The sequence below is a fragment of the Dermacentor silvarum genome, chromosome 1, assembly GCF_013339745.2.
Source record: "Dermacentor silvarum isolate Dsil-2018 chromosome 1, BIME_Dsil_1.4, whole genome shotgun sequence".
NCBI classification, from domain to species: Eukaryota; Metazoa; Arthropoda; class Arachnida; order Ixodida; family Ixodidae; genus Dermacentor; species Dermacentor silvarum.
This window is the reverse complement of record NC_051154.1, coordinates 211,897,942-211,918,057: the sequence shown is the minus strand read 5'-3', so window position 1 is coordinate 211,918,057 and position 20,116 is coordinate 211,897,942. Positions and strand designations below refer to the sequence as shown.

At 43.7% G+C, this 20,116-nt stretch overlaps 1 protein-coding gene across 1 annotated transcript; it reads right to left on the bottom strand.

Annotated features, from left to right (window-relative positions):
* Positions 1-985: 985 nt before the first annotated feature.
* LOC119436739 (peptidyl-prolyl cis-trans isomerase) lies at positions 986-9,672 on the bottom strand. The gene is made up of 5 exons (XM_037703723.2): positions 9,330-9,672; positions 8,719-8,749; positions 8,400-8,585; positions 8,168-8,243; positions 986-2,553 (listed from the first exon to the last, which is right to left on the bottom strand). The coding sequence occupies exons 1-5, from the start codon at positions 9,504-9,506 to the stop codon at positions 2,418-2,420; spliced, it is 606 nt and encodes a 201-aa protein (XP_037559651.1). The 5' UTR covers positions 9,507-9,672; the 3' UTR covers positions 986-2,417.
* Positions 9,673-20,116: the final 10,444 nt, after the last annotated feature.

The following is a 20,116-nucleotide window of genomic DNA, read 5'->3' as shown; positions in this document are numbered from 1 at the left end:
CACGAGCAGCAGTCCTTATGTCAAACGAGGGGTTGTCAACGTCCAGTTGGTGAACGCTGAAAAGGTTTGGTGTCTGCGACCGACGGATAGTAGCCACATCCAAACTGCGCAACAGGTCTATACGAAGCTAAATCTGCTAAGGCATCTAGCTAGGAGCAGCCAGGAGTGAGTGCGCGCTGGCAAGCGTACGCTTGGTCGGACCTTAAAGGGACTGCCAAGTAATTTTTGTTACCCTTCAACGCAATGGAAAGCTTACCGGTCTGAGTGTCGAATTATGCAGTGGTAACACGGGAAATGCTGTGGAACATTTTTATCAGAAGGTCATTTTTTATCAGAGAGTCGTGGGGTTAATGGATAAAAAATGTGGAACATTTTAACCCCACGACCCTCTCGTCGAGATGGCACGCTGCCCTGCATAGCTCCAACCTCGACGACCAACTCTGGGCGACCCAGCAAGCCTGCGAGGCGGTGAAGAGACATCTCGACGTCCCCACGTGGGAGGCCTAGGCCCAGCCACCACCTCTTGCTGGTTTTAATAAAGCTTATTCAGTCAGTCAGGTCAGTTTTTCACTGGAAGCATGCTGGAAATAGCGATAGGTAAGCACAATAGCCATTACATGCCAGCATTGGTGGGATGCAGACGACAAGTGCAGTCATAGCTGTGAGAAAGTATTTTGTTTATCAAGCCAATGTTCCTGCGATTGATGTATTCCAAAGTGTTAAATTACTTCCACAATAGCTCCGTGCTTTCCTGTCCCAACAGCTCTCGTTATTAAAAAGGGTGTTTTTAGGCCCATAGCCAAATGACACTCTTGCACGTAATATGCAGTTTAGCGAGTTGCCGGAGCTACGCGAGTGTTTGATTTCAGATGTCTCTTGAAGACCTGAGCGAGCTGGAACATAGGATTTTAGTTCGCATGCATGCTCAGAATTATATGTGCATACAACAGCAATAAAGTGCGCCGCCATGCATTCAGGGACGCAATCAGCACTCATTAGCATGTACTTTTATTACTTCATAATACACGCAGAATAAAGTGCAAAAGCTTCATAATAAACAAGCTCTTAACTTTTAAGCAACAAGTATGTGGGATACTAACAGCCGACTTACGTACAGCAATCTCATATTACATCTGGCGTACCAAAGCTTCAACGTTAGTTCATTGCCACTTGCTACTTTTTGAGACTTTCTTTGTCAATTTCAAATTATAATTCCCACTTAGATCATGAACAGCATGCTTCATTCTCACTATAAATCATGGTCACTGCATTTATGTCTCGAACACATTCTGGCCAGGTGTCAGCCCCTTTAGGTAATGCATGGTTCGAGGCTAGTCAAGTGTTAATTGAAATTAGCGAGACCAGACAGCTGCAACACCAATAGCAGTGTGGCCAAAGTTCCTACACAGCCGAGCGTTAGCAGACTAACTGGCGATAGTACAAGTCGCACTTCCAGAAGTACGCAATTCTTATAACAAAATTCGAAACACAATTTTGCTTACTTCCGCCCCTTTATTAAACTGCGTCAATATACATTAACAGTAGGAAGCGCAGTTGATTGAACTCTTCTATTAGCTAGTACATAGGCCATATGAGAATCTGCTATATGACAAAATATGGCAGCCCCAAAGAGAGGAGTCTGTTGAAAATAGTGAGAAAAAGGAGGCTTTGCACTCTGATAGAGAGCTCCATGCACAAGCGCAAAATTTGGCCGAGACTACAACAGCAGCATATGCCGTTGGCAACTTTTTTCGCAAAGTCCAAGGGGTGTTTCAGGACCCTTCCTAAACTTTTGAATTGGAGACTTTCAGCAAACTACACACTAATGACTTTTTTTTGGTGTTTTACAATTTCTTGCGGACCAAACCAACTTGTTTTTGGAACAGGTGAAGCTATAGGGTTGGCAAAGCACATAGCTTTTTTTTCTTATATGACAAGATTACCTTCTAAATTTCAAAAGATGCAAGTCTCAGCTAAAGGCACACAGGCAAGAATTTTCCCACAGCTGCATATAAGTTTATGTAGTTTTTGAGCTAATGAAGAGGTTTTGGAAAGTTTGGCCAGTTTTAAACAGCAGGAGCACTACAACACACATCGTGGGGCAACTATAGTAATTTGTGTGGGAAACTCGACGTAAAGAAAAGGTTCACATTTTATAGTCATTGCAAAATATGCAATGATGGTGGCAAAAGGCAAAGCAAGTATGGTGGAAATGAATTTTTATTAACACGTTTACCAAGTGTGCACAACACACAAGTACAACCACATTAGATTAAGACATACCAATAATGGTGCAATTTAGGTCAAGGCAAATAACCAATTGCCTATTCGATGTAGGGGGAAAAGGAAAAGAGGCTGCAGTGTTGCAAGGGAGGAGCATGGAAGAAGTGAATGCTGCTCATCTAATACATGGTCATTTAGCACAGCTGACCACAGCTCTGAATAATCAGCTTCTTGGTAGTCTTGCCACTCTGGGTACCTAAGTTCTCCATCTTCTTGACGACCTCCATGCCTTCAACGACGGAGCCGAAGACCACGTGCTTTCCATCAAGCCTGGTGCAGAGAGACAGTAAAATAGCAGAATATTTAGCACAAGTCAACCCATAATTACTTCCTCTGCACAAAGATAGTCAGACATAACATTTGCTAATGTGCAGGCTTTAAGGGCAGCTGGAAATTTGAAGTACAGATGAACTTTGCAAATGAGACATATGCACAAGTGCTGCCTCTTGTGAAGCCCAGGGCAGGAGGAGAGGCCCAACCATTAAACAGAAAGCTTTTACTGCTGACATGCAAACTAACACGAAACTTGATACATTGCAGTACATAGCTATGTTTCCGGTCAGCGACAAGAAGAAGAAGAAGAAAAAAAAAAAAAAAAAAAAAATGCGGGCTTAATTGGCTGAAGAGGGCATGTCGTACTGTTGCCACAGCACTGCAAAGGTAACAAAGCAGACAGTGGTCATGACCCGTGTGCAGTCGAATCCTGCCAGAGCAAAATTGGCGGGACTCGCGATTTCCCCGTCAAGAAATTTATAGATGCGAAACTTGCAAATAAACTGAAAGATGCTGTTTAGAGGCACAGAATGGAAGTTTCAACTTCAAATGCAATTTTGGCTTGCTGGCACTTGCTTGTAAGCAACGAGGTGACGCCACAGGGAACACCACTTTAAGGATGATTTACCTTTACCCACTAGCAGCAGTGCTTAGGTCACAACTCTGCTGCTGCCAATTTCACCTGTTTCAGGAACTTGTCCGAATAAGTTCACTCAAAGCAGGTCAGAATGCATCCAAGGATATGGTTTGAGCACAATTAGCAAAGCTTTTGCGAACAGAGCATATTTTTCACAAAATTTGGGAGTTGGCTGGTATGAGTGTGCCAAGCATTTATAACCTTTATTTAGTCAATTTAGACTTGCAAATGAAACCAGTGAAGAAAGCTTTGCAGTTGATATTCCCGATAAAGCGTATTTTTAACTTGATTTTTCAAATCTGGGATTTCTTAATGCAATCAAGTAATGCAGAGCGAGCGCCATATTTTGAAGGCAAAGTTAATGATACAGCCCAATTTGAGATTTCTGAAATTCATTTTCTTTCATACATCAAATCTATTTTGGTAAGAACATATTAAGTGAACCAGCTTTATTATTTATGAAGGAAGCAATACTAAACAACTTGGAACACGATGCTCTTTGGGCCTCTGCAAAAAAGAATGAATAATAAAAAAAAAAACAACAACAAAACGACATTTTTTAAAATTGCATCCAAACAGCAATTTTCTTTTCAGATTCTAAACATGCTTTCTGTCCACCCACAGTTAATACCTTTTTTTTAATCATTGGGTTTTACATGCCAGAACCACGATCCAATTGAGGCCCGCCGGAATAATTTTGACCACCTGTGGTTCTAATGTGCACATAAACCCAAGTACACAAGCGTTTTTGCCTTTCGTCCCATTGAAATGCGACCGCCGTGGCCGAGATTTGATCCCGCGACCTTGTGCTCACCAGTGCAACACCAAAGCCACTAAGTAACCATAGCGGGTTTGCCAAAATTGTAAAAATACGCAAGTCCCATGAAGCTGGACAGAACCAAAGTAATGTATGCCGTTGCTTGGAGCAAGTCCGACCATTTTTTTTTGTCGTTTTACCCAATTACATTATTAGTCCCCCAAAAAGTGCCATATAACTAGTTGGACGGCATTTTTTGGAAGTGTTCTTTCAGCTGGGAGAAAAAAAAAACTTGTGTAGCAAATACTAGAAAGCTGGATTGGGAATGTTTCAGATTGACACATTTGCTCTGAATACTTGAGATGATTATTGAATCATAACTATGTAATTAGGCAAAATACAAAAAAAATAAGACTTGCTCCAAGTGACAGCAAACAACATTACCGTGGGTTTGTCCAGCTACGTGGCACACACGCTATATAACATGGGGGCAGTAAATTCACAACTTGTCTAAAAATACAAAATAACAATTAAGAACCACGTTTGTTGACTAGAAATTTCAGTTGATAGTTTCGTTGCAGCCGCTCGATGCTACAGGTACATATTAGAGCAAACATTTGTTGAGGAAAGCTTGCAAAAGAGAAAAATTTTTCAAAGAGTGGCTATGAAGGATTAGAATGTCGCTTTCGCATGAGAGCTCAAAACACTGCATGTGAGGCAAGTCCCACACGGCTGTCCCAGATCAAAACTATTGTAGTCTGCGACAGTCAATAGACGTGCCATAGCACTGAAAATACTGCCAATGCTTTTGTGTAGAAGCAAATCATCTTCGGAACCTGATGACCCAATCAAATGGAAGCTTTTAAAATGAGTGCGGCAAGTTGCCAGACAGCTGCAATTTTTAATATTTCTGCTGGATGAACAATGTAGACTGCCTAGTGGCCAAGGAGAGAACTCGCCAGAACGTCTAAATGGATTGGACGTGCCCAGCCTGCTACCTACACTTGGAAAGAGTGCCCGAACATGCGAGAGAGACTAGTCCTTGGCACTTTCCGAAATGAAAAGCAACCGAGCCAAACTAGTCTACGGCATCTAAAGGGTTAAAACCAATTTTACTGACACTTGAAACTGCCTGAACTATATAATAAGCAAGATTACAACATGGCACTCATTAAGAGTCTTGCTCCCACCTATACTCTGTTTCACCATAATTGGCAAACAGCGAAGGCTGGGTGACCTCTGCGCTCTACGCTGAAGGGAGATATCCACTTAACATAGCATTATTTTTGCAAGTCTTGTTAGAAAATTTTTTTATTGTTTTGATCACTCATCATTAGGCATGTTTGGAAATATAAATTCACGCGAAACTTTTCTGCCAGAGTGGTGCTGCCTGGCTTTTCAATTTAGAAGGAAGCTGGGCCACAGACAACGGGCGAGGCACCAAATATGCAAGAACATGTGGTGCATACGTTATTTGGACATGTGCCTAGAATGTCAGCGACATGGCTTCTTTTTAGCACACAACTGCTACTTCAGCTCGCCACAGTGGCGACCGGAGTGATTTGGGAGAAGTCGCATGTGTTCTACCGCAGCACTACTGGCTTACTGCGCCAGCAGCCATTCCCGTTTGCAATGTTACAGAAGAAAGGAGAATAGAAATTGTTTTTTGCGTGCCAACATGGAAGTACACTGGTTGCACACAATTTCTAGAACAAAGTGCAGAAGGAAAGCACTGTAAATTTGGTTAAGAAGTTCGTCTGCATATTGTGTGCACATTCAGCTTTCTTCAGAACACCAGCATGCTATAATCAACACGGCAAACTTTGCAGAACCATACGTGCAACTGCAAATAAAACTGCAAAGCGACTGCAGACTTTATGCCTGGTTGGCTACCATGGATCCGTCTCCTGCTGCCACCCCTCCCTCTTGACAGCAAGCAGCACTATAGCGGGAGGAATATGCAAGACGACCCCCAGGCAAGAAGGGAAATCTGTACTCTACACTTAATTTCTAGCCACCCTATTCCTTTATGCATGGGGCACAAGTCTTGACTATTTCGCTCGGTGATAACAGCAGCGATAGTGCGCTCCCAAGAGACTTTCGGTCATGGGCCTTATCAGTGTGCTGTGCCGAATCGCAAAGCGCACTCCTGGGCAGCGATTTTGTGTCAATTCCTTCTCCGATCATATTTCTTTTCACACTTTGTCAGTGGTCAGAGCGATGTCCCGCCCACGTTATCAAAGCGATCAACTGGCCGTGAATGGTGGATGATAAGAGTGGCATATAATCGAGCGGAAGGCATCACTACAAAATCACGGCCCTGCTAATCTATATCACCGCCATTGCCTTTCTTGCTCACTATATTTAGCGGACTACATCATTGAGCCAACCCGCAAGCTGCCCAGGGCACATGTTCGCAATCAAAAAGGTCTAAGGTGCTTCGGACCTCACAGATTACCATAAAGACCCACTGGCAGCTCAGTTAACATTCAAAAGCACCCACGCGTGCGCTGCCATGCAATGAGGGATGCCACCAATATGCCAGTGTTTCACCGTTCCACTTGCTGCAACGACAGCAGTGCCTCTGAACTTTCCATTGCAATATGCTGTGAAGTGTGTGCAAACATAATATGAACAAAGTTATAATGTAGTGCCGCGGTATGCAGATTTGCAAAGCTATGTCCGCTAACATTCTGCCCGATTGCATCAGTATAAAGCACACTCTTCATTTCCACCATAATCTCACAATACATTTTAGTCGATTCTGTCTCCAAACCATTTTAACAATAAACAGCTAAAGACATTGTATTACAGGAAATGCTGCAGCGAATTTGCCCTTTGCACCACAGCCTACACATGTAAATGTTAGGCCAACAGTTTTCGTGCCGAGTCAACCAGTGTAGTAAGTGAACTGCAGTGCAGTCAACTTGGGCGTCTTTCAGAAGCAGCCATTGAGTAACAAAGCATCTACCTGAAGATGTTCAGCAACCATAGCTGTAAGAGGAAGCTTTAGCTTGGGAGCTATCGGAATACAGAAAAAAAAAAAGGACAAATTGCTTTTCACAGCAACTAATGCACCAATTGAGATGAGGGTTGTTGTATTTAAGTTAAAATCTAGTAACTACAGGAAGCAGGTATTTTATTTAGGCCGTCATTTTTGAGAATAAAAAGTCAAGTACGAAGTTCACAACCCTGCAACAAATAGTATTACAATCTGTAAACTGCATCTACTAAAACAACTAATACCACTAACTTCTGAGTAGAACTTTTGCAAAACCCCACGTAAATGTTGAACATTTTTAGCTGTAAATTGACTTATCAAATTCGTCTGCTTGAGATTCCCTCACAGATGCAGTTTATAGAACTGCAATAACCGTTTTTCATGGAGCTAATTAGACATATAAACTTCATGCTTCACAATTTTTTTACACACCAGTTTTTGTTTGCATAATTTGTTTTAATAGAATTTAAATTTCTCTAAAATGTAGCAAGTTGTATTCAAGTCAAGAAGTTCTCAAAAACACATCTGCACTTGACATGCACGTGAATAGGGAAATCTTAGTTGGCCCCAAGCTAAAGCTTCCTCCTAACAGAGCCCGTATATGCCGCTGCACTACTGTGCTGAACCACAATGACAGGAACAGCAACATTAATATTTTAGGCACTGTGTACTGAGTAAGCTACAAACACAAAATAAGAAATGACATTAAAGAAAAAGTTGTCATATTTGGGTCACTTTACTCAAAATTTTATGGAATGTAGAAGTGGAACATGGTAATACTGATACTTCAAACAGAAAGGAACTGAACCAGCGAACTAAAAAATTAAAATCTACGATGAAAAACTAAATTTTTAATTAAAATGGTACAAGAAATTGTGGACTTATTTATTAAACATGTAGCCATCGCAAGAAGTTCAAGGTTGTAGTGCAGCACCAGATGTCGAAGCTACAAGGAATCATTGTAGCTTCGGCAACAGGACGTATGGTACGGGGGCATAGAAGGTGCACTGGGCGAGGTATTCATTAATGCTGATTTGAACGGGCAGTCTCCATTACCAGAGCCCACTTGAACAAAATGAACCTTGCCGTTCCTAAAAACGTATATTCACAAATTCATATTTTTAGAGAGAAAAGGCAGTCAAATAGCTAATAGTGGGCAAAGGCAAGGCAGTGGTACATGCATTTCCACTTGCCACAGAGAGCAAAACAAACTCACCAAGGGGTCCTCACAGTGGTAAGGAAAAACTGCGAGCCATTAGTGTTGGGGCCAGCATTGGCCATGGACAGAATGCCTGTGTTAGAACAATAAAATAAAAATACAAAACAGTTAAGACACTTGCACGGTGCGGATATGCTTGAGACAGTCGTTATCAGCCTTGCAGACTACGAACAATCGAGGGCACCGAGCAAAGTAAATCGCGCTGAAGAGATAAGACTGAGAATCCTACCCGGTCCAGAGTGCTTCAGGACAAAGTTTTCATCCTCGAACTTCTCGCCATAGATGGACTTGCCACCGGTGCCGTTGTGATTCGTGAAGTCCCCTCCTTGGCACATGAAGTTGGGGATGACGCGGTGAAAGGTGCTGCCGCTGTAGCCAAAGCCCTTTTCTCCAGTGCAAAGAGCACGGAAGTTTTCTGCAGAAAAATGATTGCGGGAGTCGTACGTTATGAGTCATTCTGCAGCCACTGACGCTCATCTCAGCTTGCAGCCACGACACAACGTGTCCTTAATTGGAAGACGCACACCAATGAGTTAGGGTTAACTTACCGGCGGTCTTCGGGGCCACATCCGATCGCAACTAAGGAAAGAAAGCAACCACATTACAATTTAGAAGTGACACCATCTAACGCACTTAAGGCAAGAATAACAATTCCCACCAGCTTTACAGTTAAAATAAAAGAAAGCAAAATTGCCGCAATGTCGCAACCACCGACTGCGGTCGATCATTTTGGCGGTAAGAGTTCGTACATGTTTTAAGCTGCCCTAGCGACCGACCACATTTCGCATGACGATAGATAAGCACCTAATAATGATTAAAAACTCGGGGTATGGCACTTTTCGCCGATGAGTAACACTTCACGAACTTAAAACAATGACAATCAGCGTAAGCCTAAACACGCCTTCCAAGCAGGTTAATCTTAATTTATTATGACGAAAAACATTAAAAAAAAAAAAACCGTTTGCTACAATACACGCAATTAAACGCGATGTCTAAAAGTAGATCTAGAAACGCGAGTGCTAAAGCAAATTAACCGATAACTTAAGATACAATAGTGGGTGGCGGCAGGAACGCCATAATTTGTATGAAGTATTTGACGGCATGCTTCCATGTTAAAAACCACCTTGCGATATCCTCAAATCGCGTAAAAGTAACTTACCTCAATTACTATCCGTCCCAGAGGCTCGCCGTTGGCAGCGACTTCGAAAAACACCTTGGGAAGACCCATTTTTCCGGCGGCTGTCGCAAAGCTGCAACTCAACGGAATAAGGGGTAACTTCAAAATGCCGGCTTTCGGGGAGAAAAAACGGCTTATGGCTACACGCACGTGGGCCATTATATACGCGTCGCTGCGAACCGGTCTTACCAACCTTTTAGCAACTTTACTTTTCAAATGAGAATTATCGCTACCAAATGTAACCAAATTTTATCTTTAGCTGCACTTAATATTAATGTCAACAGTGCACTTTCAGCAAGACATCCGAAAATATAACGGACTATATCTTCGCGCGCGCGTGTCTCCAGCGCGTACGCTATGCGGCCGTGCGGCTGTTTTATTTGAGTGTTCATGTGCCGGAAAGAGCCAAATGGCTGGGTACTTTTCCGCTTAAGCTTGGCGTACTACCTGACAGATGACGCGGTAATCGCCAGCGATACATTCAGATGGAACGAATAGTGTTTCGGTTTTGATTTTGGTTGGCGTGAAGAGAGTACAGAATGATACTTATTGTAAGTATAGGTGATGGCCAAAGTGCACTGGGAGGATTCCGGTTCCCTCATGCTATGAAAACGCATGGCATGTAGAATCAGGGCATTGTAAATAAAACAAATGTAGGAGCGGCTGCGGCTTAGCACGCGCAGTTATACATACAACGTGTCATGAAGTGATGCACAGGTATTGGTCTTTATACATTCTAATGGCTTAACATTCTGCCGATGTACTACAACTGCCTTGCATGACCTTCAAAGTAGAGGGGCACTGTCGGTAGAACGCGTAACGTGACGTAGTCTGGCAGTGGCCGGCCCTGGTTTGTTCACCACAGGGTTTCGCTTTGGTTCACCGCTCAGTTTCGGTTTGGGCCGCAAATTTTCACCGCCGTAGCACTTGGTAGAATTGTTATATTCGAAATATGAAAACGGTTATGAAGTGCATCGAGGACATGCTAACAGTTTCACCTGCGATAGGTAGCGTAGTTGCTTTATTTTAAAGGTTACTGTAAAGCAGCCCTAGACCAGAATAAATCACTCGAGTAACTGAACTCCTCCACATTTAAATATTTTTGGGTGTTGTTTTCTTTGTTCCGCCAGTTCTTTCGAAACACCGCACATTAAACGCATGAATGACTTTTGTTGTGACACAGACCAAATCTAAAGACGCTGGTTCAAATCGCCTTGAACTTGACATTTGAAGTCGTACTTATTTTAATAACGTTTTCTGGTGTTTCATTTAAGGACAGATCAGAGCGCGGCTTTTGCTATGTATCACATCAGATGGTGTCAGGGCACTCACTATTTGGTGATGATAGCAATGATAGTGTGTATATCGAAATTGTCTAGACCGGCGAGATGCTTCTTTGGCGTTCATTTCGCACGATTTTTTTTTAAAATGATAATCGAAACACGCAGGACTAGCGTGGAAGGGATGCGAACCAGGTTCCTCTGGGAAGAATGTGTCCGCTGCTTCGCGGTGCAAAAAAACATCCCATCGTCTTTTGCACCGGAACCTCATGCTGTCTCAGAAATTAATGGTGGCGAACAATATAGTTTAACCAAAGTGCGCTTCAAGTTTGTAAATCGTATTGTCGAATTGGCTCTGTATATTGTATCTGCAAGCTGCCCATGGGCTTCTGCGATGTAATCCCGCTTATTCATTATAATAATGGCACCACCTTTGTCAGCGGGCTTAACGATGATGTTATTAGTTTATCTAGGGCTTCAGTTTTGCTAGCTGAGACATTCAGACGGAACGGTGCTTGCTTATTATAGTCGAAGATGCTATGTTGTACTAGTTTAATATACATCTCCGAACATCTGTCAATTTGAGAGGGAGAGGGGGGTCAGCTTGATTTGGACCGATCATGGAGATACTCTCAAATACGCAAGTTGGGAGCAACGTTGTCCTAATTCTTCAGTGCGTCGCCCTGTTGGTGAACGCTACTTATCGGCTGAACGTCGAGGAATCGAAAATTATGTGCTGCTTGAGATTTGGTTGTAAGGGGGGCTATAACTGTCGTGGAGAACCACGTACATCCCTCTTCCTGAAGTGTGGAGTAACGCCATCGCGGGAAACTTTAAATTGGCTTTGTAACTTTTTTTTTTTTTTAAGACACGAACGCATCCAATGCGGATGATTTGCCAGAAGTTACTTTTGAAATCGCAGCCGAATGCGTTGCGTGTGTGCACGTGTATCAGACACAGAATGTCCTCGCTAACACGCAGCAAGAAAAAAAAAAAAAAAAAGAAGAAGAAGAAACGGAAAATATATAAAGAGATAGAGGAAGAAAGAACACGAAGTGTTCTATATCAGATGAAACCAATTGTGTCTTAAGTGAAAGTGTCCGCATGAAGAAGTCTGCACTATTCTCTCTGTTCTCATTTATTAATTATCTATTGCCAATAACTGATCAACTTTCTAATGATATAACATTAGTTTAATTTGTATGCGGCGCACTGCCTCTTTCGTAGCTCTTTTTCGCGCGCGTTTAAAAGTAAGCCCGCCAAATTAACCCTTTCAGCCAATTTGTACAGAAGTTGCCTATGCGACCTGTTTTTGACAGATCTGTGTTGTAGTTCCAAGAAGAACCCACGGAGATTGAGCTGCGGGTCTTACCCTGTCTGGCTTCATTCAACTTCAGACTACGGTTTATTCCCCAATGTGGCCTCTTTACTGAAGGTACTACCGAGTTTGGCAGGGCGCTCGACGTTCAGCGTTCCGTCAGCAATGGTGGAACATAATGGCTAGGTTTTCCTTCCTCATAATGCTAGCAAACAATAATGAACTTCCGCACTTGCTTTCATGCACTGATTTCATTTATGAGAAAACGCTACGTGTCTGACTGTGCCCTATACATAAGAGATTTAATTATTCTCCAATTATGAGGAGTGACTAGCAAATGCACAAAGAATCATTCTACCACATTGATTGTCTTTCAAAGGACTCTGCAGCGCCTTGCAACAACAATGTGACTTTAGCGCATTTATTGATAGTCCATCGTAATTCGCGACTAAGGACGACCCCCAAGAATGGGAGGGGGTTGTGCTCCCCAAGGCAAGTAGCCATGTCCCCCAAGGAAATTTTGTATGATCGTCTTGAACAAAGAAATAAGGCAAGACGTGACGCGCCAGGCTTTCCCGCCAAAGCGGTGATGCTCTCGAACACGCTAGCTGCTATCGAACGCACTGGTCGATAAACTTGGCATGTCGCCTTTCTTTGAGGTAGCCGCTACATATATGTCTGCCGCTTTCCCGTTACGCCTGATGCCCCACACAAAAGGCGTGTGTCGCGATTCGTGATAAGTAGGTTTTCGCAGATTGCTTATCGATATCAGAAACTGTCGGCCGTACCTGATCGTACCTCACTCTGGCTGGACGCAAGGCTCGCCGCCAGTAGGACCTTAGAGGCGACTGAGCTAAAACGCCCCGTCAAATTGAACCGCTGGATTCCGTCTCTTTCTGAAAAATGGGCTATGTACAAACGGGGAAAAAACTGAAACGAGTATTTGCATATGTGAGGGCACATCTCGCTCTCTCTAACACACACACACACACACACACACACACACACACACACACACACACACACACACACACACACACACACACACACACACACACACACACACACACACACACACACACACACACACACCACACACACACACACACACACACACACACACACACACACACACACACACACACACACACACATATATATATATATATAATATATATATATATATATATATATATATATATGGGTAACATGCGTATGTTAGTGCATATGTGCGTAGTATTTGTTATTTTCATCCCGCTCTCACTTATGTTTATTGCGATAGCAATTATATGGACACCTTAGCCGAATTCCGCTGCCATCGCCGTCGTGATGTTACATATGAGCACTTTTCACGGCTATCCCATATGGTATATGGGCGCCGCCATGTTCGATCACGTGGTGACGCGTCCTCAGCTGCCTCCGTGTTTTACAATGTATGTGCATGACGCCCTCCGGTGCGGCTCAGCAAACCTCTGTTTTGGCGGATATCGTAGACGGTGACTGGGTGGATAACACGAAGCTTTGGCCGCAGCTTCACCTGTAGACATGTAAACGGTTTCTGAGCTCAATACACCTTGTCGAAACGTTGCGAGCAGCGTATATGGTGCTTGTACTAGAAGCGGGGCTAGAAATGTATTCCAAGCTGTCCAAAGTTTCGCTTCTGAATTAATTAAATCAGGATTATAGTGTCTTTCGCCCTTCGTTTTTTATTTGCAAATCACTTTTAAGTAGCGGCTTGTTATATTTAGGACTCAGTACGTACGTTCCTCGGTGCGGTCTCATCTTTTTGTTTATTTTCTGCCCAATCGCTCGAGGGTGTAATCAGGTGCGGTAGAGTTGTTTTTGCCGCGCACAATTAAGGTTTGGAACGTAGAGTTTCTGTACTTTGTAATAACTTGGTGCAAAGACGGATTATCGCTAGTGACTCGCTTACTCTGTGGACCGTCACGAAACGTTCAGCTTCGAACATTCATATGCTGTCTGCGTATCGTCACCCACGTTTTAGCGCATTGATTCCATTCAATTATTGTTGATACGTGAGCGATAGAGTGGGCGTACGTTTGAGTGTGTGTTGGCGTGGATGTGTGCAGACAAAGTGCGAGGAACTTACTATGCCAGGAAACGGTGCTACTCCTTTGTCACCGTGTAACGAGCGGTACTCACTCTGATCGACGTTGCGGAATTGAAGTCCTTTCTCTGGAGGTTAGCGATACAACGCTGGCGTATGAGTCAATTTTTTTATCCTCGAGGAAAGGCCGTACATCGCGAAGGGGTGGAAACACAGGCAGTCCTTGTGTAGCAGCGGTCCGTGGACTTGGTCACACAGATTCATTCCATTCTTATAAATGCCAGTCACTATTCTTGCAGCCAATTACTGCACAGGTCTTCCCTTTTCCATCCCACATTTTGCAGCATGAACGAAGCCCAGTGCGTTATCGACCACGCAGTTGCATTTCCGACAGCTGATCGCACAGTATAAGCGGTAATGATTTCACATTCGTGCGCTTTTGTACGCTCTCGCATGAGGCACGGCGTGACGAGCCTCCGGTATATATCACCATATCGTTTTATTGCGATAGCAATTATATGGACACTCCAGGCGCATTTCTGCAGTCGCCGTCGCCGTGATGTTGCGTATAAGGTCCAAGGTCAATAACATCGTCGCCCCTCGTCGTATGTTGTATGTGCTATTCCGCCGGCGGCGGCTGGGTATGGGGCGGCCGCGCGGGCCTATATCTTGAAAGCGATCTGCGATGGGGACCGAGTACACCCAGCGCTGTATTTTCGCCGCTAAGTTCTTGTTGCAGCGAGAGGCAGCATGAAGGTCAATTCGCTAGCTGCTGCTTCCGCGCTTCCTCACTTCATAGCTCTGAAAGGGAGTTTCCGCGGTCATCGAGTGAGATGTGTTCATGTTTGTTTGTGCGCGCGTGACACCATGCTTGTTAATTTAGTTAGTAAGCTAATGTTTACAAGTTTCTACGGCTGATAAAACTATATCCTTACTTCGTATATAGCTGTCTACTAATTTGCTATCGCAATCATGCTTCACCTTTCTAGCGAAACTGCAACTTTTTTCTAGAGCAATCTACTCCGCGAAAAGGGTCTATTAAGTCCAAATGCGATAACATCGCGACCGCGCCGTATGCTGTAGGTGCGAGAGAAAGCTTGGGAGGGTGAGCCGAGAAGGATGGCGGCTTGATGCGGCGGCTTCTTTTGGCGTGCGCAAGGGGGAAGGCGGGAGGGGTTCGCGCCGTCTTCTCAAGCTTGCAAGGGAGGGTATATGTGAGCGTTAGGGGGGCGGAGGGAGGAGAGCAGGTTAGTGCACATCTCTTCTACTCCGGCTGCGGCGGCTGAGCGCGGCAGCGTGCGCGCCCTATCTTGGAGGTAATTTGCGATCGAAGGCCAGGAGGCCCGACATAGGTGATTACTTCGCGTGCGCTGTGCTAGTTCCCATTGAAGCGAGAGGCAGCACGATGGGGAGTCACTCGCCGCTGCTGCCGCTCTTCATCACGCCAGTGGTTCTGCAGGCAGCGAGTGTCCGCGGTCATCGAGGTTGTTCGTGTTTGCATGTGCGCGCATCACAACGTGCTTATTAATTTAGTTAGTAAGCAAATGCTTACAGCAGTTCATGCAGCTGATAAAACTGCTAACTTCACTTCGCATAGCTATCTCATAATTTGCTATCGCAATCAATGCGTCGCCCTTCGGGCGAGACTGCGACTTTAATTATTTTAGAGGTATCACGGTCCTTGTATGGTTTTCTGGTAGTATACTTGAGATATTGGAGTAACCTACCTCCCAAATTTGCTTATCAATCAATCAATCAATCAATCAATCAATCAATCAATCAATCAATCGATAATTTAACGTGCCCAGAACAACCCTGTGGTGTGCATGAGTAGTGCTGGTATATGCGTACAGTAAAAAAAGAAAAAGAAAACAGATACACGAGATCGTAAATAAAAAAAGAGGGGAAATATAAACAAAACTGAAAGCAACTGGGCATAATACGATAGAACAAACACATTAAATATAAAAGGACAATTACGGAAAGAACAGTACACATACAGCAAAGTGCTAAAGGTTTATTAAAAAAAGGTGCTGAAAACGATTTGAATAATATGTCAAACTAACTATGATACAACAATATGACAGTGACCTATGAAAAAGCAATAACAGTGACCTATGAAAAATATTGAGATAATGAAAATAAACGTTATAGAAATTAAGTATTCTGTGGACGGTTGAGTGTTGGCGTCGAGAGGCGGGAACATGGAGGGGTCTGTACGGAATTCGAAACACGACACACCTGGGGAGTTCTGGGCAAGTAATGATACCATAAAGAAGCTTGAAATGAAACATAAGGCCAGAACGATTACGTCGGCAATAAAGTGATGGCAGTGACGATTATTGAACAGTACTATAGAACAAGATCTAGTGCACGGAGTAAGATAAACAGGAGCGCCGACTCCGCCACCGCGCAACGCATTCGCTCGGAACAAACCGTGCAACGCAAATTATACATCGCGTAGCGCCATCTGTCGAGGCGCGTGGAAAACACTCAACAGCTTGCTTCCATGTGCGCATGCGCTGAGTGGCGGAGACCGGCGGCGACGGCGGCGACGGCGGCGCAGAACGGGCAGCGCGGCACCCGCAGAGCGTGTCGTCTGCTACAAACGTGGACCCTCGGCCGTCTCAATTTTACAGCAATCAAACACAAAAATATATGCGCACAAATAATAAAAGCGCAAATAAACACGCGGTATCGCTTTTATGCACGCATACGAAACATTTTTAGATGTCTTTAGAGGAAACAGACGATAAATGAAGCTGTACAAAAAGACACAACAGAAGTACTTGTTTTTCACTCCTCTACGTCTGCGCGGAAGCGAAGGTGCGAAATTTTCCTCTTCCTCGCTTTGTTTACCATGTCTGCGGTATGGTTATTTATGCCTGACGGAACAAGGTATCTTGATACTTGTGCGTGAAGAGACTGAGCCACAGGACAGTGTTTTGTTCCCGGCTGTAAATCTGGTTATGGCAAAGGACGCGAGAAGTTTTCGCTCTTCGCTTCGCCATCTGATCTTCAACTACTGCACCAGTGGCGTCAAAAAATTCCTGAAAGTCAGCGAGTGCTTAAAGCAATGGAGAAAATATGTGCGCGACACTTCGAGAAACAGCTTATTTTTTATAGCTACTTCAGCAAAGACAAAGGCGATGTCCTACTATATCTAAAGAAAGTGCCTCGACTTCGAAGCGGAGCTGTTCCTTCAATTTGTTTAGGGAAGCATGGCGTAGCTCAATGATGCTGAATGCCAGGAGGAACCAGAAGACGCCAATGCGGAAGGACGGGAGGAGCTCAATTTAAATTTCACTACAACTACACACAGTGCAGGTGCCTTTTTTGTCCAGAGACATGCCGTAATCTAGAGAGAGAGAAAGGGAAAGAAAGATAAGGAGGTTAGCCAGTGTAAATACCGGCTGCATGGCTACCCTGTAAATTCTCAGCCTTGCCTTCGAGATGATTCCCCCAGTTATGCAGACACATAATCAGAGCTTCTCTTGTGAAATAATAAGCAGGAAACACTGGAAGGAATTCCCAATTATTATGTTTAGTGAGAATGTGGCGATTTTGCTCGCAAGAGAACCGGGCGACACGAAAAGCACCGCGAGAAACAAAGAAGCAAGCGAAGCATCTTAGCCCTTGATGCGTGCACAGATTAAAAGGGAGATAAACGTCATCTTTGCATTAAAGGCTGTCGTCTGTAATTGCTTGAGACCACCCGAACTGCCATTATATCGCCTTACCATTTGCTATAGTTTTTCTTTCCGTCTTTGTTTATTTTCTGTTCCTGTGCCTTGTAAAGTTCCATGTAGGCCACCTGACAAATGCCCTGCATTTGGCCTGTATAAAATAAATTAAATAAAATGATACATGACTTGTTTCTCCTGCTAACGTCACTCCGTGAACCGCAAGAGCTTTGTGCGCTACAGGCGTCAGGGCGTGCGCGGAGCAGACGACAAAACAGATAGGCAAGCAGGCGTCGCGAGAGAGTACCCGCGCCTTTGCTCCTTCGGTTTGTTGGGCCCGCCTCTCCACTACAGTTTTTCTTCCTTCGTAGCGCCGTCTGGCGAACATGGTATATGCTTAAAAACTTTTTCTGGGCCATTTCTATGATGTCACTGTTGGATTTAGAAATGCCATTACAGACCACCGACGAATATTTAAATAGAGGAAGACAGATTGTTGTATACAGCTTACGGAAAGGTGTTGTAGAATTGAATTCTTTTGAAAGTCTGCAAACAGAGCTGAGAAAGCGCGCGCAGACCCCGCATTGCAACGCGTTTAGTAGGAGCAGAAAAGTTTAAGGCTGTACCAAAGAGTACACCGAGATCACTGACCTCAAATACCTTACGCAAGGGTGCAGAATCTACAGAATATGAAAATGGAATAGTTGCTGTTTTGCGAGTAACAGTAATAACTTTGGTCGTACCAGCACTTTAATAATAATAATAATAATAATAATAATAATAATAATAATAATAATAATAATAATAATAATAATAATAATAATAATAATAATAATAATAATAATAATAATAATAATAATAATAATAATAATAATAATAATAATAATAATAATCGAGAAAGACGAATAAACATGACACCAACCATTTAAAATAAGGTCACGTCACCGCGATTACATGAGGGAGAGAGACAGCACTTTCTACCGAGCAGAAAAATAATCGTAGAAAAAGCAAAAAAGCAAAAAAAAAAAAAAGAAACGATGCCTTTTTTCTATTTTTCCTTCATATTGCGCATGGTCTCTTGGTCTGGTGCTTGACTGCATTCACACGAGAAGGGCGCCCCACAGAGATTTTCAGGTGGCCTTATTATATAAGGCGCTCCTTGTCCAACCAAATACGCCCTTGTCGTGGAGCATCTGGTACGGTGGTGGATGACAAAATATGAGCAACAGCAGCGGTAAAACAGGTACAAAGCTGACGCTGTAGTTTGCAACCGTTTGTTTTCCGCAAGGGAAGAGCGCCGTCAAATCGTCGAGCGGCACTTTTATGTACGAGATATTAGGTGTTCGTCGCCAAGGTCACGTGGCTGTGCAATAGGAAAGTTTGGTATATGAGATGCAACGTGACCCATTCCTTTTTCTTTGTGGTGAGTGAGGTCGATTCCAAAATTTTCATGAGTAAAAGTGCATATCGTACGTTTTGCATTTTTCTGCTGCAGAGACGAGCGGTCACACACAGAGTTCGGAATTCTACAACGTTGTCAGAAAACGGACTTTTAGGCAAGAACATGCAAATAAAAATGTGTTGTGCGGTCTTTATATATATATATACGAGAAGAAAGGGAACCGAGGGGCCCGATTATCATTAATCATATCACAAGAAGCCAACAAACAATGACACCACGGACAACATAGGGGAAATTACTTGTACTTACTAATTGAAGAAATGATAAATTACCGGAAATGAAAATGGATGAAAAAAGAACTGTCCGCAGGTGGGGAACGAACTCACGTCTTCGCATTACGCGTGCGATGCTCTTACCATTGAGCTACCGGGGAGCCGTTTTCCCACCCACTTTCGCGGGTATTTATATATATAATATTGCTTGCTGTGCTCCGTGTTACCAGGGCGCTAGGAGGCAAGTCAGGCATATTTCTTAACCTTTAGCTCCAGCGCCATGGCAGTCATGTAATGTCATGTATTGTCAGAATCAAATAAACAAATTGCGTTTCAGATGCCCACGATAAAACTTTTACGAATGAAATTTATTAGAGAGTTTTAGAAAGGGGCCCCAAACGTTTTGGGGCCCCAAAGAAATAGCGTCGACACCACTGCGCATGCGCGAGACGCTAACTGCGTTTGGGTTTTGCGTTGGGCACGCTATTTCGCCGATTTAGCGGGAGCCCCAAAAGCAGCCCCAAAAGTTTTGCGTCAACAAACATGGCGGCACCCATCGAAGCGGCGGCTCTCCGAGTACCAAACTCGGCTTGATTCGTGGTAACGCGTGAAGTTAGTAAGCTAGGAGAAGTGACTGCGGTTATCGCTTTCTCTCAACTAACGTGTGTAATGAAGATTGATTCATTAGACGCCGCTGATTCTGAATTCGATTGTCGATTTCATGGCTCGTAGGCCTAACGTGGATT

Excerpts from the sequence above, each read along its gene's own strand:
- LOC119436739 (XM_037703723.2), bottom strand. The coding sequence starts at position 9,506 with ATGGCCCACGTGCGTGTAGCCATAAGCCGTTTTTTCTCCCCGAAAGCC. Across the intron at positions 8,750-9,329 it reads TGGGACGGATAGTAATTGAG|TTGCGATCGGATGTGGCCCC; the intron begins GTAAGTTACTTT and ends TTCTTTCCTTAG. Across the intron at positions 8,244-8,399 it reads CCTGAAGCACTCTGGACCGG|GCATTCTGTCCATGGCCAAT; the intron begins GTAGGATTCTCA and ends GTTCTAACACAG.